We start from the raw sequence: 19,767 nt of genomic DNA on the forward strand, positions 1-19,767 counted from the left end.
ATATATTAGGGGTGTGCACGGACCCTCCGATCCGCTTCTCTTCCAGATCCGCAATTTGCGGATCGGGCCGCTTCGCTCCACCCCACTCCGCCTATAGTCCGCTCCGCTCCACTGCGGAGCTCCGGATCCGGATCGGAGCTCTGCTTTCCCCCCCATAGGCTTGCATTGAAATACAAAAAAGTATACAACTTTTTTTCTGTTAAAGTTAGAAACCTCACGTTTGACACCATGACACCTCATGGACGTATACACATGCATGCCAAGACTCAAGCCAATCCCATCATCCCCTGATTTTTGGGGAATTTATGAAAATCGTACACCCCATTTGCAGACATGGACTGTTCTCCGACATTTTGACAGATAAAAAAAATTGAAGTGGGCACCCTCACAGATGCCATCTAGAGCCACATTCATGGCAAGACTCAAGCAAATCCCATCATCCCCTGATTTTTGGCAGGGCTCTAACCTTTTAACTCACCCAAAATCAAGTCCCATGCTACAACTACGTCAATTTTCATGTAAGAAACCTCAAATTAGGCACCATGACACCTCATGTATGTATACACATGCATGCCAAGACTCAAGCCAATCCCATCATCCCCTGATTTTTAGGGAATTTTTGAAAATCGGACACCCCAATGGCAACCGCTCTCAGGGTGGCTCTGCCTTAGTCCCCCCTCCAACGCTGGGATTGGAGGATGCTTCATGAGGTGATCAATTCTCACCAGGATTGGGAGTTGAATGTGCCTGTCATCGCTACAAAAAAAAAAACCCGCCGGTTTACCCGCTGTCCCGGTTTGTTTACCCGATTTTTAAAAAAATTCTAGCAAGCGAACCGCAGCATGCAGAGAGCTGAGAGTAGGCTCAAAATGATCCCCAGCCACGACTCTCTAAGCACAAGAAGTTTCAGAAAGATAGCTTAAAAAACAACACAGTTATCCCCTATTCTTTTCCGCAACACAATCCTATGGGCGAAATTTTTCAAAATGGCGATCGGAGCGGTCCGTGGAAAGAGAATCGCTCCGCCAATGGGTACTTCTCTTCACCTTGCTTCTAGGGGTCCACGGTTCGCTTCTACTCCGCCTCTGGGCAAGGCGGAGCAGGCCAATTCGCTTCTTATTCTCCGCTTCTAATCGGAGCGGAGCACATCCCTAGAATATATCCCATTGAACAGAGCAGGACTTATTTCCTAAGCATACCTAGGATTGTACTGCATGTGATTTAACTGGAAATGTAAGAATCAGATCCAAGACTGCATATGCATATTAAATGGATATTGTCTGTTTTTTGTTTGTTTGTTTGTATTTATGCTTTTTATGGTTTTAAATTTCGTATATTTATTTTTAATGTTCACTGTTTTTAACTATTGTAAACCGCCCAGAAAGCTTCGGCTATTGGGTGGTATATAAATGTAATAAATCCTCCTCCTCCTCCTCCTCCTCCTCCTCCTCCTCCTCCTCCTCCATATTCATGCCAGCAAGTGGAAATTAGCAGATGTTGTCTACAGTTTTTTTATTATTTTATTATTTATTTATTTATTTATTTATTTATTTATATAGCACCATCAATGTACATGGTGCTGTACAGAGTAGAACAGTAAATAGCAAGACCCTGCCGCATAGGCTTACATTCTAATAAAATCATAATGAAACAATAAGGAAGGGAAGAGAATGCAAACAGGCACAGGGTAGGGTAAACAGGCACTGGGTAGGGTAAAACTAACAGTATAAAGTCAGAACAAAATCAAGTTTTAAAAGCTTTAGGAAAAAGAAAAGTTTTTAGCTGAGCTTTAAAAGCTGCGGTTGAACTTGTAGTTCTCAAATGTTCTGGAAGAGCATTCCAGGCATAAGGGGCAGCAGAAGAAAATGGACGAAGCCGAGCAAGGGAAGTTTATGAAAAACTTCCTAATGGTAAGGGCTGTTTGACACTGGAGCAGGCTGTTGGAAGTAACTCCTCTCAAGAATAAGCAGAGTTCTGTTAGAAGCTTCTCTCAGTAGAAACACAGCAAAGACTCAAATAAGCTCAAACACTTCGTTAAGATAAAACAGAGCTTCTTTTACTGGCATAGAAGTTGGTTGAAAAAATTAGTTACAGCACACCACCATACTCACAACGATCACATCTGATAACAGCAGTAGCAGTAATGATAATGGTAAAGGAAAATATACAAAATACAGAGCCATATATATAATGCAAAAACTGTATGTTTTACTCTGTACAGCACCATGTACATTGATGGTGCTATATAAATAAATAAATAAATAAATAAATAAATAAATATAATAATAAAAAATCCCAGCCACTAATTGACTAATTGAATAATCATCCCATGCCACCAATAATTCAATAATTGCATTGTCCAGATGGTGGCCTTGACATTTAGAAATATTTCTTCATGTCTTCTGCCAATGGGCATCCTAAAGCTAAGGAATAAAGTAAAACTGATCCATTCCAGGATCCAACACCCCTTCTTTTACTTTATGAAACAGCTATATGTAAAAACATTGTACAGATATTTATATTTACTCCTGCCTGAAACCTAACGTTTCACACAGCTCTCTGTGTCTAGTAATCCCTAATGGCTTTGTGAACAAGTCAGCAATGTTTTCCTTTGACTCACAATAAACAAGCCTTAGAGTTTTATTATTTATGTGTTCCTTCACATTCTGGTATTTAATTGCAATATGCTTTGACCTAGCTTTAAACATGTCTGCATTTGCTAATGCTATACAGGACTGCGAATCACAAAAAAAGGAATTGGTGTTTCAAAAAGAATTTTGAAATCTTTCAGTAACTGTACAAACCAAGTGATTTTGCCACACAGTTCAGATAATGCTCCATACTCTGCTTCACAAGATGAAATGGATATGTATGCTTGCTTTTTGGACTTCCAGGAGATTAAACCTTTGCCAAACATTAACACAAGTCCTGACGTCAATTTTCGATCTTCCAGGCACCCTGCCCAATCTGAGTCGACGTAGCCCAAAAACTGCTTGTCCTGTTCTGCTGACAGCTTTAGACAAATATCTAAAGTCCCCTTTAAATACCTTAGAACCCGTTTTGTTGCTTGCCAAGCTGGGATTGTTGGCAAAGCAACGAACCTGCTGAGAATAGCAACTGAGGCAGCAAGATCTGGTCTAGACCATGACACCAGATAAAGTAATGTGCCCACCACTGAATGATAAAGGTTTGGGTCACAAAAACTTTTCCCTTGCAAATTCTCGTGTACATCAACTGCTAAAGGACTTCTGACCCCTTTGCAGTCTTGCATTCCACAAGCTTCTAGCAAGTTCAAAATCTTCTGCTTCTGACAAAGCATAAAGCTTCTGTCCTCTGCTATTTTGACTTCTACACCCAAGTAATTTTTTACTGGACCTAGTGCCTTTAAACGATACCTTTTTTCAAGTTGTTTTGTAACTTCCTGGACTTGTCCAGCGGTACTACATGCAATCAATAAATCATCAATGTAAACAACCACCACTTTATAAAATCCTTCCCACTTCCTTGTGTATACAGACAAGGATCTTCCAGGCTCCTGTCAAATCCCATTTCATTTACCAAAGTGGAATTTAAAATGGAATTCCAGCATCTGGCACTCTGCTTAAGCCCATAGATGGCCTTTTTCAGAAACCAAACTCTGTTTGTTTTAGTTTCATAACCTTCTGGCTCCTTCATGTAAATGCATTTGTTCAATGGAGCATTCAGGTAGGCCGTTTGAAAATCATATTGATAAACTACTATCTTGTCCTTTCCTGCAATGGTTAAAAGCAACCTCAACATTTCTGCTTTGCAGGTAGGAGAAAAGGTTTGGTCATAATCAACATTTTTAATTTGGTTAAAATCCCTTGCAACCAGCCTGGCTTTGAATTTTCACCACCTGATTCAAGTCTCTTCCTTTTGAAAACCCAGCGACAAGATACAGCCTTTTGTCCTTCAGGCAAATCTGTTTTCCTTTTCCAAATTATTTTCCTTAAGACTTTGCATTTCATTCTCCATTGCTAATTTCCACTTTTGTTTCTCTAAGGGACTTAACGTCTGGAGATCTGACTGAGGCTTGTATCCTACATGGAAAACCTTTGAAGCAAACCTTTCAGGTGGAATTCCTTTGTTCACCTGCTGTGAGCGGCATGGAACAAACACTTCCTCCTGAACTGTTTCGTTTTTCGGCTCAAGAATCTCTTCACTTAACTCCTGAGTTGCCGGAGTTTCTGCTGGCCTGCCACTTAACTCAATGAGAACATCCGGGTTACTATGAATCCCTGCCCAGTTCTGCTCCTTAAACTGAGACGATTTAGAAACCATAATTTTTCCATTTTGCAGTAGAAAGCGCCAACTGCCATTTTGGTAACTGACAAAGCGTAACCTGACACCTTTCGGTCCTCCTTGCCTTCTCTGGGACAAAGGAATATTTACAATGGCATAACTTCCCCAAGTTCTTAAACGTTTTAAATTCAGGCTTCTCCCATACAACAGAGAATATGGGGTGTTATTAATGGCACTTGACCAGGTCCGATTACACAAATAGTTTGCTGTAGCAAACGCTTCTCCCCACAGCTGTTTCTTGGCTTTAGAATCTTGCATCAAGCATTCTTTTATACTTTTGATCATGCCAATTCTGCGTTCAATAGAGCCGTTTTGCCACAGACTCTTGGGATCGATTAACTTATGCGTAATCCCTGTCTTAGTACAGTAACGCTTAAAGTCTAAACTTTGAAATTCTCCTCCACAATCTGTCTGAAATTTCTGCACCTGTTTCTGGAAAAAACGTTCTACCCAAGATACCCAGGACTTCACAGCATTCAAACATTCACTTTTTGATTTCAACATATAAACCCAGGAATATCTGGTTTAGTCATCCAGGAGAACCAATGCGTATTTTGCCTTTCCAATGCTCTCTGGAAACGGCCCGGTTAAGTCCATATGAATAAGCCCTAGACTTTCTTTTTCTCTCCATTCTCTCACATGTGGAATGTTTGCCACACGTGACTTGGAAAGTTTGCAAACTGCACAGTCCAGGTACTTGATACAACTCTGAACTTTCACACCCTCTGTGACATTCAATGTCTTAGTTAAGGATTTAAAGTTTGCATGACCCAGACGCCTGTGAAAAAGATGTATACAGTTCTCATGGGGAGGTAAATTGTTAATCATACAACCTGATGGAACAGTCCTGGATTCTCCTTCTTCCATTTTATCATCCATGAAAAACAAACCATTTTCCATATGGCCAGTCCCACGCAATTTTCCATCTTTTTCAACAAAACACGTTCTTCCTTCAAAACGGACTAAATAACCTTTTTCTGTTAAAGTTGACACACCTAGAAGTGAATAACTTAAACTTGGAACAAAAAGCATAGATTCAAAACTTTGATCCAAAAAAGGTAGATAACATTCTCCTTCAGTGCACACTCAGACTGTGCTCCTGTCTGCCAATGCAACATTCCTCAGCGAAGGCTCATGGGAATTCTGGAAATACTTCTGTTGGTTGCATATCGAACTGCTGCAGGCAGAATCAATGAGCCAATGATTCCTCTCACCGCTCGTCTCTCGAGAATCCTCTCTCCTCACTCCAGCTGTTACAAGCTGCGCTTCCTCTGGCTTCCTCGGCTTTCCCTTCCAACACTGATCCCTTTGCTCTCTATGGGTTTCAGGAGGCTCCGATTGCAATTTGACTCTGCAATCCCACTTCAAATGGCCAACGCGGCCACAGCACCTTGCTGCTGCCACCCAGCAACTGCCACCTGAGGCGATGCCTTCAATCTGCCTAATGGTAGGGCTGGCCCTGATAACCACCCAGAGAGCTTTGGCTACGAGGCTGTATAAAAATATAATAAATAAATAAATAAATGGTAGAGGAAAGTTAACTGACTGTGTCTTTAGGATCTCTCACTGTATCTGAACAGTTTGTCTCCTGTCATTCCCTCGGGCCCGTTTTCCTGCCCTTTCCACCTGTCCTAGGTTCCTCCGAACACAATGAACCCCCCCAAATCTGACCTGACAAGAGCAGGCTTTACTGAAGGCCTGAAAAATTGGGAACTACCTAAATCCATTTATTCTATGGCAAAATAGCTTGCTTGACATTTGCCTAATGTTTTTCACAGAAAAAACAGACCTAGAGAAGTAAACTGGTGTGTTTTTCTCGCACACATATCCAATAACAATGAGGTACACAAGCATGTAAAAGAAGCAATGAAGTAGTTGCATCATTCTAATGCAATTTTACTTTTTCTTCCTCTCCAAATAACTTCCATTCTCCCCCTTCTTTCTCTGAAACCCTTAAAAACAATTCTATATAAGCTCTATTCAGGTGCTCTGACGCCGAATAGGCCAAACACATGAGGAGAAGGAGTGCTCCAGCCTAGCCGAGCCCCCAGCCCTGCCCTGCCCCTCTTCCTCATCAGTGTGAAGAGGGAAACCTTCTGAATCCATGGAAGCCATCCACGCAAGCCAGCATGTGGATTTATCAGCGTTCTGGCTCATGTGGAGAGCCTCCACAGATGGAGGAGCTGTGGCAGCTTTAGGAACACAGCCAGGGCTTAAGGCCTCATATTATGAAGGGGCCTCTAAATATGTTGGAGATAACTAAGATGTATTAGAATTGAAATCACTTTTGCTTAAATATGTTGGAAAGTCTTACAGTGACTTACAGCAGAGTTGCCTTCTACAGAGAAAGCGCAGCAACAGAAGTGCAGACTAGAGTCAGTTTAAAAGAAGTTCAAATCAACTTACTCTATTAGTGCTTTTACACACATCTTCAGAGCAGGCGATCTAACACTGTTTAACTACAAGCACCCCCTAATGCTAGATGGTACCCTTTCATTACCCTTTTTATTATAATGCAATACACTTTTTCCTCTTTATTTTTATGGTATGGGGCCTCTGAATCTTGACATGGCTTAGAGCTTCAGCATTTCTTAATCCGGCCCTGTAGAGGAGGCTTTCCTCTTCAGACAGTTGCCTTCCACATGTTAAGGATGACAAATGCAGTGAGGGACAGGAGCAGGGCTGGAATGCTCCTTCTCCTCTCGCATTTGCCCTGTTCAGGTTCAGAACACCTGAATAGGGTTTATGATTGAACTCAAATCCTGCTGTTAATATAGTCCATATGATTCACTAGGTTATACATACCATGCAGAAGTTAGTAATGTGTTGTGACAATGCACGCCAGCACTCTCACCTATCTCTCATAGAGAACCAGAAGAGAGCCACCTTGCATGTTACTTACTGCTGGATATTATTGCCACCACCCACTTTTTAATGTCTTAGTCTGAACATATGGGTAATTCAGACTTATGATATGCACTTGTGCAAAAGGACAGACCTTTTGTTTTACAGGCTTCCTTTCAATGCCACGAAATCCCTCCTAGCGTGTGTGAAGTAGCCCAAGTGTGTAAGACCAGCCTAGCGGCAATACAAATGTAGTTAATCAACTCCACGGCTTCAGTTATAAACAATATTTATTAAAGGACTTAGACAAAGAGAGGCAGAAATGAGAAACTGCATAGAATACACACACACACACACACACACACACACACACACATTAAAACTTGATTAGCTGGTGCTGTCTTAACAAGGATCCAAAAATGTATGAACAGCCCATGTATCAAAGCAACTTACAGGCAAGTGGAAGAGCGCAGAGAACCATCACAGCCGAAGGTGAGAAAAGATCAGAAAACGTGCTCTTTTTATCTCTGGAGAGTCAAGAAGTGGGGTGGGGAGGGAAAGGTGCGGGAGACCCAGACAATCTGGTGAAGAGTAACATTTTCTTGGGATGCTTGAAAATCCTTGTGTACACATGACCATTAACACTTCCCAAGGACCCAGCAAGCTGAGATAAGAGGTATGAATGGGATCTTATCCTGTCAGACAAGGGAGAAAACATCCCAGGTGTTGAGGGAGATGTTTTAGAGGCGAGTTGCACTCTCTTAGGGGCTGTCTTCACGGCACAACATGGATGCCGCATTGGCGCCGCATTCCCCCTAAACCCTGTGGTTTCACTGCTGCTCGGTGGCATCAGGTAATCCCTATGCCAAGGAGGGAGCACGGGGTTTCCGGCAGTCATCCGGGTACTGGAGCCACCACCACACCACCCTCTTCCTAGCTTCCGGCAATCAATCGCCGGACGCCATCCTCCAGAACCCCGCCTCCCAAACGGACCACGGAGCGAGGTCAGATGGCGAAAGAACCGAGGTGACCTTGCTCCCACTGAAAAAGTTGGGGTAAGTCCCTGATTTTCTTACTGCACAGCTTCGTGGAAAAGGCCCGTGATGGCTGCGAATCTGCGGCTGTGTCATATAACTGACACAGTGCAGATTCACAGCCATTGCAGGGCTTTGAGCGCGTCTAGATAGCCCCCTGGATAATGGCATTCAGAGTTTCTGTATGAACACAATCCGTATGAACACAATGCCTTTCTTAGGCCAACTCAAAAGTCACAAAAGATAGGTTCTCTTCTAGGGAGAAAAAGGGAGAGCTTGTGTTGGATTACATATGCCCATATCTTAACTTAATCAAACTTTGCTTGTTTGATTTGAAAGCAAGCAGTCTTTACCCAATCTTGTGCATCCCTTTTAAAACTGAACTTCCATTAGGGAAAAGAATGAGAATAGATAGATAGATAGATAGATAGATAGATAGATAGATAGATAGATAGATATTGTGTGTGTGGCTTTCTGATATCAAATTCACTTATTTCCCCGCAAATGCTTTGTGTGGATGCACTGCTGAGGATCCGAATCAACAGGATTATCCCACTATGCACATAAATGTGGCAGCATTGAGGAAACATCACAGTTCGTACCAGGTATCAGAAGGTTGTCATAGCAGAGAGGTGCGTGATGCAAATTCAGAGGAACAGAGCGGCTTGTGACTTAATTTACACAATGCCAATTAGTTCCCCATTGCTTGTAGTTGCAAATAAGGCATAATTATCATCATTTTTTCCGCACTTCCCCTCTTTTTGCAGGTTTGACTACTCTTATCAGGATACAGCTTTTTGGTGAAGGTGGTGGTGGGTTCCTTCCTTCCAACGACAGAAGAACCAGTGGAGTACAGTAGAAGAAGCTGACACCTGAACCCTGCCTGCCAATCCAGATATGAGATCAAACCTCCTTGTGGACCCAAGGCTTGCCTCATTGAATCCTACTCAAAGTTTTCAAGAACCCAGAAAGATGGGATTTGTTACCCCTGATGTGCCAAGAATCATCATGACCTCCCTGTTTAAAGATCAGGTGTTTAATGACTGAAAGACTTTTTGAGAACCATGATCAATAAATGCTCAGTGAATTGTTTTTACTGGCTTCATTTGTAAATGCATCAAAAGAAAAGCCCCTGCAGACATGGACTTGTTATCTTTTTTTTTTTAAGAATCCAGAACACCATAATCGCTGCACTAGAATGGGGAAGAGAAAAGAAGATCACGGTCTATGCAGAGTTACAAAGAAAGCCTGTTAGGGAAGACGTGGGACGGGCCATACACCATTATACTGACTACGCCTACTGCTTTAAAGGTCCAAGGGAATTCCAGTTGGATTCATTGGAGCCGAGCAAAATTAGCCGCACCCGAGAGATGGCAGGCCACGAAAGCCGCGGGCCTAAAGCTCACCCTGAGGAAACAGCCCTCACCGCTGGACGTGACGGGAGAAGACTCCTCGGGACCGGCAACCGAGGGAGCGAAATAACTGGGGGCGCTGCATCCCCTCTCAACCTGGAAAGAAGAGGTGGACACCGCCCGAAGCATGTTTTGCCTATTTTGCTCTTCCTGCTGACCATGAGCATATCATCCCAGAAGTCAAAACTTGATCTCTGCTCCTCTTGTATACAAACAGTGAAACTGCATAACCAAATCAAACAGACTATTATATATCAGAGTAAATTGCAGTGTACTGAGACCAAAACGTCTTGCACTTTCCGTAATGTTTCTTTCTCAGCATGTTCTCTGAATGACAAAGTCACATGTTTTGATCCCAGAGAAAATCCTGTTAAATGGCACCTAGAGGTCAGAGATGCTAACCAGCAAGGTACACTATTGCAGAAAATACCCCTTAGAACCCCAAATTCTCCAGCTTCTGTGATCATAGACCCTTGTAAGATCTCCCACTGGCCAGATCAGTGTGGGGATCTCAGCTGGGAGAAGACATACATGCACAAAGACAAATATATATGCCCCTCCACAGACCCGATGCAGACTACCATCCCCAAACAAGCCAATTGCGATAACAGCTGTCCTTATTAGAACTGTGTATGGTGGGCCACTTATCCAACAACACCCCCCCCTTAGTAAAATCCACGCCTCTTTAACCAAAGTGCCAGTCCTCAGTAACTGCAAAGCACAACAGTGCAACTTAGTGAATTTTACCGTTTTTAACCCACAACAGTTCGTGACCACTTTTGGGAACCAACTCGGGCTCCACATTCATGGACGGGGAGCAGATCCCCTGGGGCAGATTTATCTGAAGCTCACCCAGTTTGTAGAAACAGGCCACACCATACAAGAGCACTTCTTCCAAGACTTTTGGAAAGAAGTCGAACAGCCTTTTGAAGTGCCAGAGATAGCGCGCAACCTTTTTGTCACTTTTGCAGAAACTGTCGCTGCGACTCTGAATGTATCTAATTGTTATGTATGTGGAGGAACCAACCTAGGAGACCAATGGCCTTAGGAAGCCCAAGAATACAATGTCAGCCAGCCGTATAATGAGACCACTGACCCCAATCCCCATAGTCAGTGGATGCTGACAAACACCCTAATTGGAAGGCGGTGCATCCAAAGAATATCTTCCGGGGCTCCCAAGATCGGAGAAACCCCGTGTCAGACCATTACCACGCTGAACCAAACTATCTTGTCCTATTGACCAAATCAAACCGTCATACCTCCTAATCGCCCATGGCCAAGCTCACTTCAGGCCAGGGCTTAGGCTCATGGTTCAATTAGTTTGGTGGGCTAAAAGAGATGATCAGTATTGTTGTTATAAGAATTATGTTATGCTTGCTGTTACCCTGTCTTATGCCAATGATTATACAAAGTTTGAAGGACATGATAGAGCAAATTGCAGATAAACGTACTGCAGTGCATCTAATGGCCTTGCAGGATTACAGGCCAGTCCCTGTCAATGATGACAATCTGGGATAATGATAGCACTCTGTGCCTTCGCTAAGAGTGTATCAAAGGGGGGAATGTGAGGGAACTGGCTGTCATTTCCGGTTATGACCTTAATGAAGGCCGTGTTCTTTGCGCATGCCTGAAGTCCGAGGCAGACATTCCTACCGAACAGGTTTGAACCGGTTGTGCTATGCTGCCAAGATGCGCACGCAATTCCTTTGTGTAAAAGTGTGTGTGTTGCCTTTGCATGAGGGGCGTGTATAAAAAGCCCCTCCTCCCAGTCCCCAGGGCAGCCGCCCGTGGACTCATCCCGTGCTGCTGTTTCGCTAGCGAATAAAGCTATCTGTTTGGACAAGAACTTTGGTGTGGACTCCAGTTTCTCTGTGTGGGCTCCAGTTTTTCCGTAACAAAATCTCAAGGCAAGTTGTTGGCTTTAGAACTGTTTAGTGCACATTTGGTTGTGATACTGCACATAGAGTGCCTGGAGAAAACATGAGAACCCCATGTGGGACTGTCCTTGAAGACTGTTCAGAAACTACGAGTTTGTGCAAAATGCAGCAGGCAAATTAATAACTGGTGCCAAAAGATCTGAACATCTAAGATCAATTCTGGCCTGCTTGCATTGGCTAGCTGTATGTTTCCGAGCCTGATTCAAGGTGCTGGTTTTAACTGCAATAACTGTTGGAACGCCTCTCCCCACCTGAACATACCCAAACACTGTGATCAACATCTAAGGCCTTCCTCCAAGTGCCATCTCCAAGGGAGGCAACAAGGTAAAGGATGTTCTCAGTGGTGACCCCCCCCCCCGCCTGACTATGGAATGCGCTCCCCACTGAGGCCCACCTGGCACCAACATTGTATTTTTTTCAGCACCAAGTAAAGATTGCCTTTATTCCCAGGCATTTATGATGAGTCATCTATGCCTGCTGTTTTGAACTGGTCTATTAGAGGAAATATTGCTTACTTAGTTTTTAGCTGTTTACATTGTTTTAATGTTTGTGTGTACATTTTTTTAGACTGTTTCCATCATGTTGTATTTTTTGTAATATTGCTATATTTTTAATGAATTATTGTAAGTTGCCCAGAGAGCTTCAGCTATGGGAAAGTACAGAAATGAAATAATAATAATAATAATAATAATAATAATAATAATAATAATAATTCCTGTACGCAGCCTTCCCTAATCTGTAGTCCAAAACTTTGTGGACAACAACTCTCAACATTCTTGACCATTGGCCATGTTGGCTGAGGCTTATGGGAACTGAAGTTCAAAATATCTGGAAGGCACCAGATTGGGGAAGGCGACTGTAATGTGTGTGTATTGGCAAGTAGGGAGCCAGTGCCATTTAGTTAAAGAGAAATAATTTTAAAGTTAAGCTGGAGCACATAGTGAAGATCTATTTTCCGTGGCTTACTTATTATGAGAGACAGTTAAGGCACTGCTGTGGGGTCTGGTAGTTTTTAGCTAAGATTAATTTAGAAGCAGTCTGGGAGGCTTTGGGCCTGTTCGGCCTCTGGAATGTTAGAATCTGTGTGAGTTGATCTCTGTCAGCCTTCTCAGAGCAGGGATGAGGAGCGGCCCTAGTCCCCGCAGCCACCTGCTCACCTCGGCCTTGGCAGAGAAGCTGTCTGTGAGAACTTGATAAAGAAAGGGTGGGGGGTTGCAGAAGGATCGCCCAGATTGAAGCGTCATCTTGGTGGGCTGAGCAGTGCTGCCCTGTTTGGACAGGGGAATTGCTGAAAGGCCAAAAACCTCCATCTGTCAAGTGGTCTGGAAGAGGCCTACGCCTCCCTTTTTAAGCTATCACTGACATTATGAACTATACTCAGATACCCGAGTGAATGCTTGTGTATTTTGGGGTGCTTGGTTCAATGCCTGTAAAATAAGTTTAATTAGCAACCTTTTGAAGAGAAAAGCACCAAAACAGAATAGCAGAATAACATTTATTTTTATTTAAGGAAGTATCTGTTTAGCATTTTTGTAGCAATAGGAGAAACGTTTTTTTAATATTACTGTAAAAATGGTATCATGAGATCACAAGCATGTGCTGTTTGGGAGAGTACGAACAGTACAGTCAGAATCTTGCGGACACACATGAGGTTTATGTGAGGCCCTTTTAAGTAAGCAGCAGGCTAATTCAAATTAGGTTTTGTGCAAGAAGAAGGACTGTAAAATAGGATTTTTAAATTGGGGTGAGGCTGTTGAATGGTTTTCCTGAGAGTTACAAGTTCAGAGTTTTTGTTGTTGTTTTTAACCTGAACATCTCAGAAGAGATTGTTTAAATACCTTATTTGGATTATGCTTTCTTCCTAATTGGCAGGTTTGCTGTAAACACTCAAGGGTATGGATATATAGGGCTAAATCCAACATCACACAAGCAGGCTTTCACTTGCACAATAGGTATTATCCTTTCCCTTCCCCTGCTCACCCCCATCTCCCAATCTGTTCTGAAGGGTCCATTAACCTTCTGGAACAGATTTGGGGCATACAGGACATGGTGCAGGGGAGAGGATGAGTTTACTCAGCCAGTAGTGTCCATTCTGCTGGCAGAGGTTCACCACTGGATACAACTCAGGTTATTTCTTAAGAATAGTTGATTTAATTTGAAAGAAAACAACTTCTTTAGCATTAATTAAATTTCATAAGTGTATAAGTTTCTTGTCTAAGTGAGTGCTTCTTTATTTTTGCCCAAAATAAGTGAAGAAAACACTAAGGTCTTTTATACTGGGAGCATGAGTCACATTTTACTGTCATTTGAAATCTGTTGCACCATGCTGCTATGCATCTTGCAGCAGCTGTTACATTTATAACATATTAAGTATACAGGTAAAGTGGGTAGGTGGGTGTGGTGGTGGGGAGTCACCAGTCAAAAAATTATACCAAAATTCCAAGCACTGAAAGAAGGATCAGGGTAGCAGACTCAGCCATAGGTATGTGCAAGGGGTGTGCTGGGTGTGCCCAGGCACCCGCTAATGTTTCAAACAATCAGTGCTGAATTGAGGGGGGCATTGAGTAGGGATCCAGATGGGGATCCAGACACAGCAGGAACAGTCTCCGGCTGCCCTGCAGCCATGCCAAAGAACTGCTGCCTCTGGGACAGCACCATTGCTCCCAGCAGCAGGAGCAAAAAGGAATCGCTCCTCTTTGCCAGGAGCCACACTTCAAAGAGGCCAGGAGGAGGCGCCCCTGAAGGCGAAGTGTCACCACAAAGCCCCACCAATGCTGGGCCTTGAGAAGTGTCTCCTGCGGCCAGGCAAGCCGAATGCAGAGTAGGGCATCTGTGTCTACAGTGTTTAATAAATAAATGAATAAAAATAATGTCCTTTATGACTGAGTATTCAATAAATGCTCGTCTTAATAATAATAAAAAAATCCCCTGGATACATACCCTAATGAAATGTGCTGTGCATGCCTATAGACTCAGCAAAAGGCATAGTAATTAGAAACAGAATTGCAGGAAGGAAAAGCATTATTTTTGGATAGTTTAAATTAACTTCAACAAGTTAATTGTTGTATATCATTGTTTACAAAAATATCTTTTTGTCTCTCAGCCTAACCTACCTTCTGGCGTTTTTGTAAGCCTCAAATGCTGCTCTGAACTCCTAAGTCCTAAATGTAACTTTGGAGTGTACATGGAGCTCTAGATCAGGGACTGTATATCTTTGCAATGCAAGCCAGGGAATTTTGCATCATATATAGTATATTAGGCTTGCTCAGCTTGTGACCAACCAAGGCAAACACAGTCCACCAGCCATGTACAACCATCCTAGTTTTATAGTCCCATGCAGGCAGCAAACCTGGAGGTTTATTGAGACCCTGGAGTGTCTCCATTGACAGCTAGGGAGGTGGGTTTAGCTTTGTAGATCACAAATTATATAGCTCTAATTATGATAAGGTCATCATTACCATTTTAAAAATGAATTAAGCAATTAGCATTTCCCATTTGAGTATTATTTAGATGCTGCATGCTGAATAAAGTTCTCCAAAACTGCTAGGGAGTTATGAAGAGATGCATTCAATTCTTGGCTTCTGAGAAATCTTTGAAGAGTATCCAAAGCAGCAAGGGCCTCGTTCTTTGATGGCATACGGTTTTCAGATCTTGGAAAGTTATCTTCACCTTCCTCATACATTTCACTTGTACTATATTTTGGGGCCCATAATACTTCTTGGTTAGGAAGCATTTCACAAGTTATCAAATCATCATCCAAAACTGCATATTCCTCCAAAGAGAAGCCTTTTGGAAACTCAACTCCTGCAGCCATTGCATACGCAGTCAAATCGAAATTAATTTCAGCTTCTGTGTCTGCATCAACCTTTCCCCCAGTTTGTGATTTAAACCCTGCTTCGTTATAACTTTTAACAATAGTCTCTGGAGCTACAGCCCTCCAACAGCGGTGCAACATATGAAGAGCATCAAGCAGAGTCAAGGTAAACTCCTTACCGCTTTCAATACAGTCTACAAATCTCTTGAGAAGAAGGTACCGGTATTTGATTTTCAGACTCTTGATTACCCCTTGTTTCATAGCTGTAAATCTAGAAAGTGAGCAAGAAGGAAAGAATACAAGTTTCACAGACTTTAAATTCTTTACCTCCGGGTGGTCAGGGAAAGGGCCCACAAAAATAACGACTTGCCGCTCCTGCATTTGAAACCTCTTGTCAAGTTTGCTCACCCATTGTTCAAACACCTCCGAAGTCATCCATGACATAGCATTTGCTTGGTATTCTACAGGCGGTGACATGACACCCTGAAAGCAGCGAGGGGTCTTGTTTTTTCCAATAACAAGCAAAGGAAGTTTTTCTGAGGCATCCATATTTGTACCAACCACTAGAGTTATTCTTTCCTTATTTAATTCCCCCGTGGAGCAGGTTTCTCCTTTAAATGCAAAAGTATGACTAGGTAACATCTGATAAAACAATCCTGTCTCTTTCATATTAAATATATTGTTTGGCTGATAAACCCTTAAATAGTAAGGCAGAATATTTTGATGCCAAGCAGTTGCTGCATCCACCGTAGTAGCAGCAGTAGTAGCAGCAGCCATAGCTACAGGAGGCTGAGGTCTGAATGCTAATCCATGCCTTGATTTAAAGCGATCTAGCCAGCCATTACTGCATTTAAAGTCATTATGTCCAAGTTTCTGTGCAAAACAATTAGCTTTGAAGCGCAGCATTGGTCCATTTACTGGTATATTTGAGCACTGAGCCGTTTTGTACCACTTCACCAGGGCCTCTTCCAGATCGCTATAAAATGCAGTCCTTAACCTTTTTCTCTTAGGGTTGAATGGCAAAGAGTCAAAGGCTTCTAAAACTTTTCCTTTGTTCTTCATAATGGTAGACAGGGAATTTTTCTTTATGCCATATTTTTCTGCAATATCTGTCTTCTTCTTACCAGTTTCTATTGCAGCTATTATGGCAATTTTGTCCTTGATTGATATACTTTTCTTCTTTTTTAGTACAGGTAAAGGTGAGGGAACATCTGAAGACTCCGCCATGGTGTACACAGAACTCCCTTGGAAGCTCAAATGCATATAGATTTGTTCTGTCACTTTGCTATCATCAACTGCTTTAATTAGATTGGCTTGCAAATCAGTATCCTGATGTCATGCTAAAATAAATAAATGTCACAGTGCTGGACTGGCAATGTCATGAATATATTTTTGCATGTCATAAGCACACAGAAATAATCTCTTCGAGCATCATTGCCTAATAAGAAACTCAGTTTAGTCTTGTGCATGTGGTCTAATTAATTACCTCTTTTAAAACAATTTAGGAATGCTCCTGTATGAAAATCTCTTCAGTAGTGGTGTTTTATTTTTGGAGTTCTGCTGAGCGATACTTCGATTTGTTTCACTCGTTCTCTTTTAAAATGTATCTTCGGCACTCTACACTAGGGCTGTTCTGTCTAACCATGTGATTCTATCTTGCTGGACAAGAATAGGATCACTCCTAAATCTTCTTTAGCTGGCAGAACATAAAGATCCTGAACTGGAGTACATTTTAACATTTCCTCTGATGTCAACAGAGAGTCTTAGATGAGTGTTCACCTAATTTTCCCCAAGCGGTACTAGAGACATAGCTGCTAGATACTATTAAATAATATCTGTTTTGGATTGGATTCCATGAGCAGAAAACAGACCAAAACCAACAATAGTTTAAATCCTTGTAGCAGCTATGGTTTTGTTAGGAACAGGGAACCTAATACAGATTAGGACCATAGCGTGAGAGGTAGGATAGGGGGATTTAAAGATCTGAATTGGGGGCCCTGCACCTATTCTAGGGTAAAAATGGGGGGGGAGTGGGGAACCTGTATCCCACCAGATATTTGGGACTAAAACTCTCACTATCCTGAGCCAGCCTGACCAATGGTTAGAGATGATGGGAGTTGTAGTTCAAAAGATCTGGAGGACACCAGGGCCTTGTCTACGTCAGCTGTTTATTCCAGGATAATATCAAAGTCATCCCTACCAGGCCGCATGACGCACAGCTGATCCCGAGGTGATTGCAGGTCCCCCACTCAGTTATTCAGGAATATCACTGACAGGATTTGTCACAGTTTTTCTGGCTATCTCGCTGCAATCCCAAAGTCCGCGGCTGGTGTGCCCCCTGTGACTGTGTCAACTCAACTTTACCTGAGACACCCACTAGCACCCAACAGGACTGTCCATGCCACTAGCACCCAGGACCACCTGTGCTAATGACGTGTTTGAGGCTTTAGCCCTAAATGGTTTGGGTCCAGGTTACCTGCGGGATCGCCTTCTCCCATACAGTCCACCCCGCACACTCAGGTCCTCTGGGGAGAATTTACTTCAGTCAGCCAAAACTTGGCAGACATCAGTCTCCCAGAGGACCTTTTCTTCTGTCACCCCTGGATTATGGAACGGCCTGCTGAAGGAGATTCGTAATATTAACTCTCTCTGTGATTTTAAGGCAGCTTTGAAGACTAGCCTTTTCCGACAGGCCTACCCAGATTAATGTAAAATCAAGAATTTTTAAAATGTGTTGATTCCTGTACTAATGTTGTTCCCCGCCACGATCCAAAGGGAGAGGCGGGTAAGAAATAAATTATTATTATTATTATTATTATTGCTGCTGCTCCTGTCTCGCTTCTACTTCAGGCTCCACAGCCCAGCAACCTAGCTCTCAGTTTCCCATTCTGCTGCCACCATTTGTTGTTTTCTCTTCAGTCACCTCCACAGACCACACCAGTTGTTTGTAAATATAATTGGAATTTATTAACTCAAGTAAATGCGTGTATAAGCTTAATGGTTTCCTCAATTCAAATGCGTATGGTTACAGGGTTCAAAGTGTATTGGTTTCAGTCACTTCTTTCTTATAAGGTTCTACTACAGAATACTAAAATCATCCACTTCTCTCATATAATCATTCACTTCTTTCTACCCCACTTCTACCTTCACTTCACAGAATTCCAACCCACACCCTCTTTGGCCCTTTCTACACCTAAGGTTATCCCAGGAAAATGGAGTGATCGTCCCTGCCTACTCCTGGGATCCCGTGTGTCATTTGGATGCACAGGGATGATCTTGAGGGGGAAAGGCAGGTGCAGAAACAGGCTTCCTCTCACTCCCTTAACTATATATAGATACATTTCTTTAGCTCTACCCACTCTTACTCAGCCAATCTGCACTTCCCCTCAACCATCCAATCAGCGTTCAGGCATTCAATCCCCCTTTACAAATTATAAGTACCTTGAGGCCTACTTATTTCCTGAACTTTATACATATAAACAATAACTTTGTGTGTAAATACATTTACATCATATAAGGCAGCTGAACATCACACACACCCTTTGCAAAGCTGTTGCTGTTTGGCATGAGTTCCCAGCTCGGCGAACAGTCAACCCACTATCAGGAGCATGTCCAGCGGTTTCGGAGGTGTGTGGGAGTGGACCAACCCCTAATTTGGGCACATTTTTTGATTAGTTGTCGCCATGTCGTGGCACTGACCATGTGTATTTTTTTTAACACAAACATATCTCTGCGCAGCACTGCATAATCGCTGGACCTCCTATCCACCCTATGTGTAGCTGTGATTTTGCGTTTGTGCTCATCCTCCCAATTCAGTATATCCCCGTAGCTAGGTATCCCCGCACACTACTCCCAATCCACATGCAGAAGCACCATTAGGGGGACACACATCCTCCCACAACAGCTCTCCTTTACTTGCAGGAAACTTCCCCCACTTGTGCCCCGTAACGGCAACCACCCCTCCTTTCTTGTGAAAGGGCAGTAGGTGTAGATTAGGCCTAGATCAGAAAAGAATACTCTAGGCCAGGGATGGGCAGACTTAACTTCAGGGCTGTGGGGTATACTTTGTCCCATCAGCCGGAGTCCAGTGCAAAATGATGATTCAGGCTGGCGCAGACATGCTAAGACTTGGGGAACAGGGTGCCTCTGAATATGTGTTTTGCCCAGGAAGTTTTGCCGAGTACTAGAAACAAGCTCACAAATCCTTTTCACAAAACAATCCGCTCCTGGGTTCCCCCACCCACCCCTCACTCCTTCACCCTGGGCTAGTGTTATCAGCAACCTAATTTAAGGATGGGAAGCGTTTAGTTGTAATTGTTATACTCCCACAACTGGGAGTCAGAATCCGTTTTCAACTCCCTGCAAATCATCCAGATATCTACTAGTCCATCCTGATCAACCAT

At 42.9% G+C, this 19,767-nt stretch overlaps 1 protein-coding gene across 1 annotated transcript; it reads right to left on the reverse strand.

Annotated features, from left to right (window-relative positions):
• Nucleotides 1-14,973: 14,973 nt before the first annotated feature.
• TIGD4 (tigger transposable element derived 4) lies at nt 14,974-16,591 on the reverse strand. Its single transcript, XM_063135706.1, has one exon. It carries the CDS (start codon nt 16,589-16,591, stop codon nt 15,053-15,055), a length of 1,539 nt encoding a protein of 512 aa, XP_062991776.1. The 3' UTR covers nt 14,974-15,052.
• Between the last annotated feature and the right edge of the window lie 3,176 nt (nt 16,592-19,767).

The sequence above is a fragment of the Elgaria multicarinata genome, chromosome 10 (genome assembly GCF_023053635.1).
Source record: "Elgaria multicarinata webbii isolate HBS135686 ecotype San Diego chromosome 10, rElgMul1.1.pri, whole genome shotgun sequence".
In the NCBI taxonomy this organism is placed as follows: domain Eukaryota; kingdom Metazoa; phylum Chordata; class Lepidosauria; order Squamata; family Anguidae; genus Elgaria; species Elgaria multicarinata.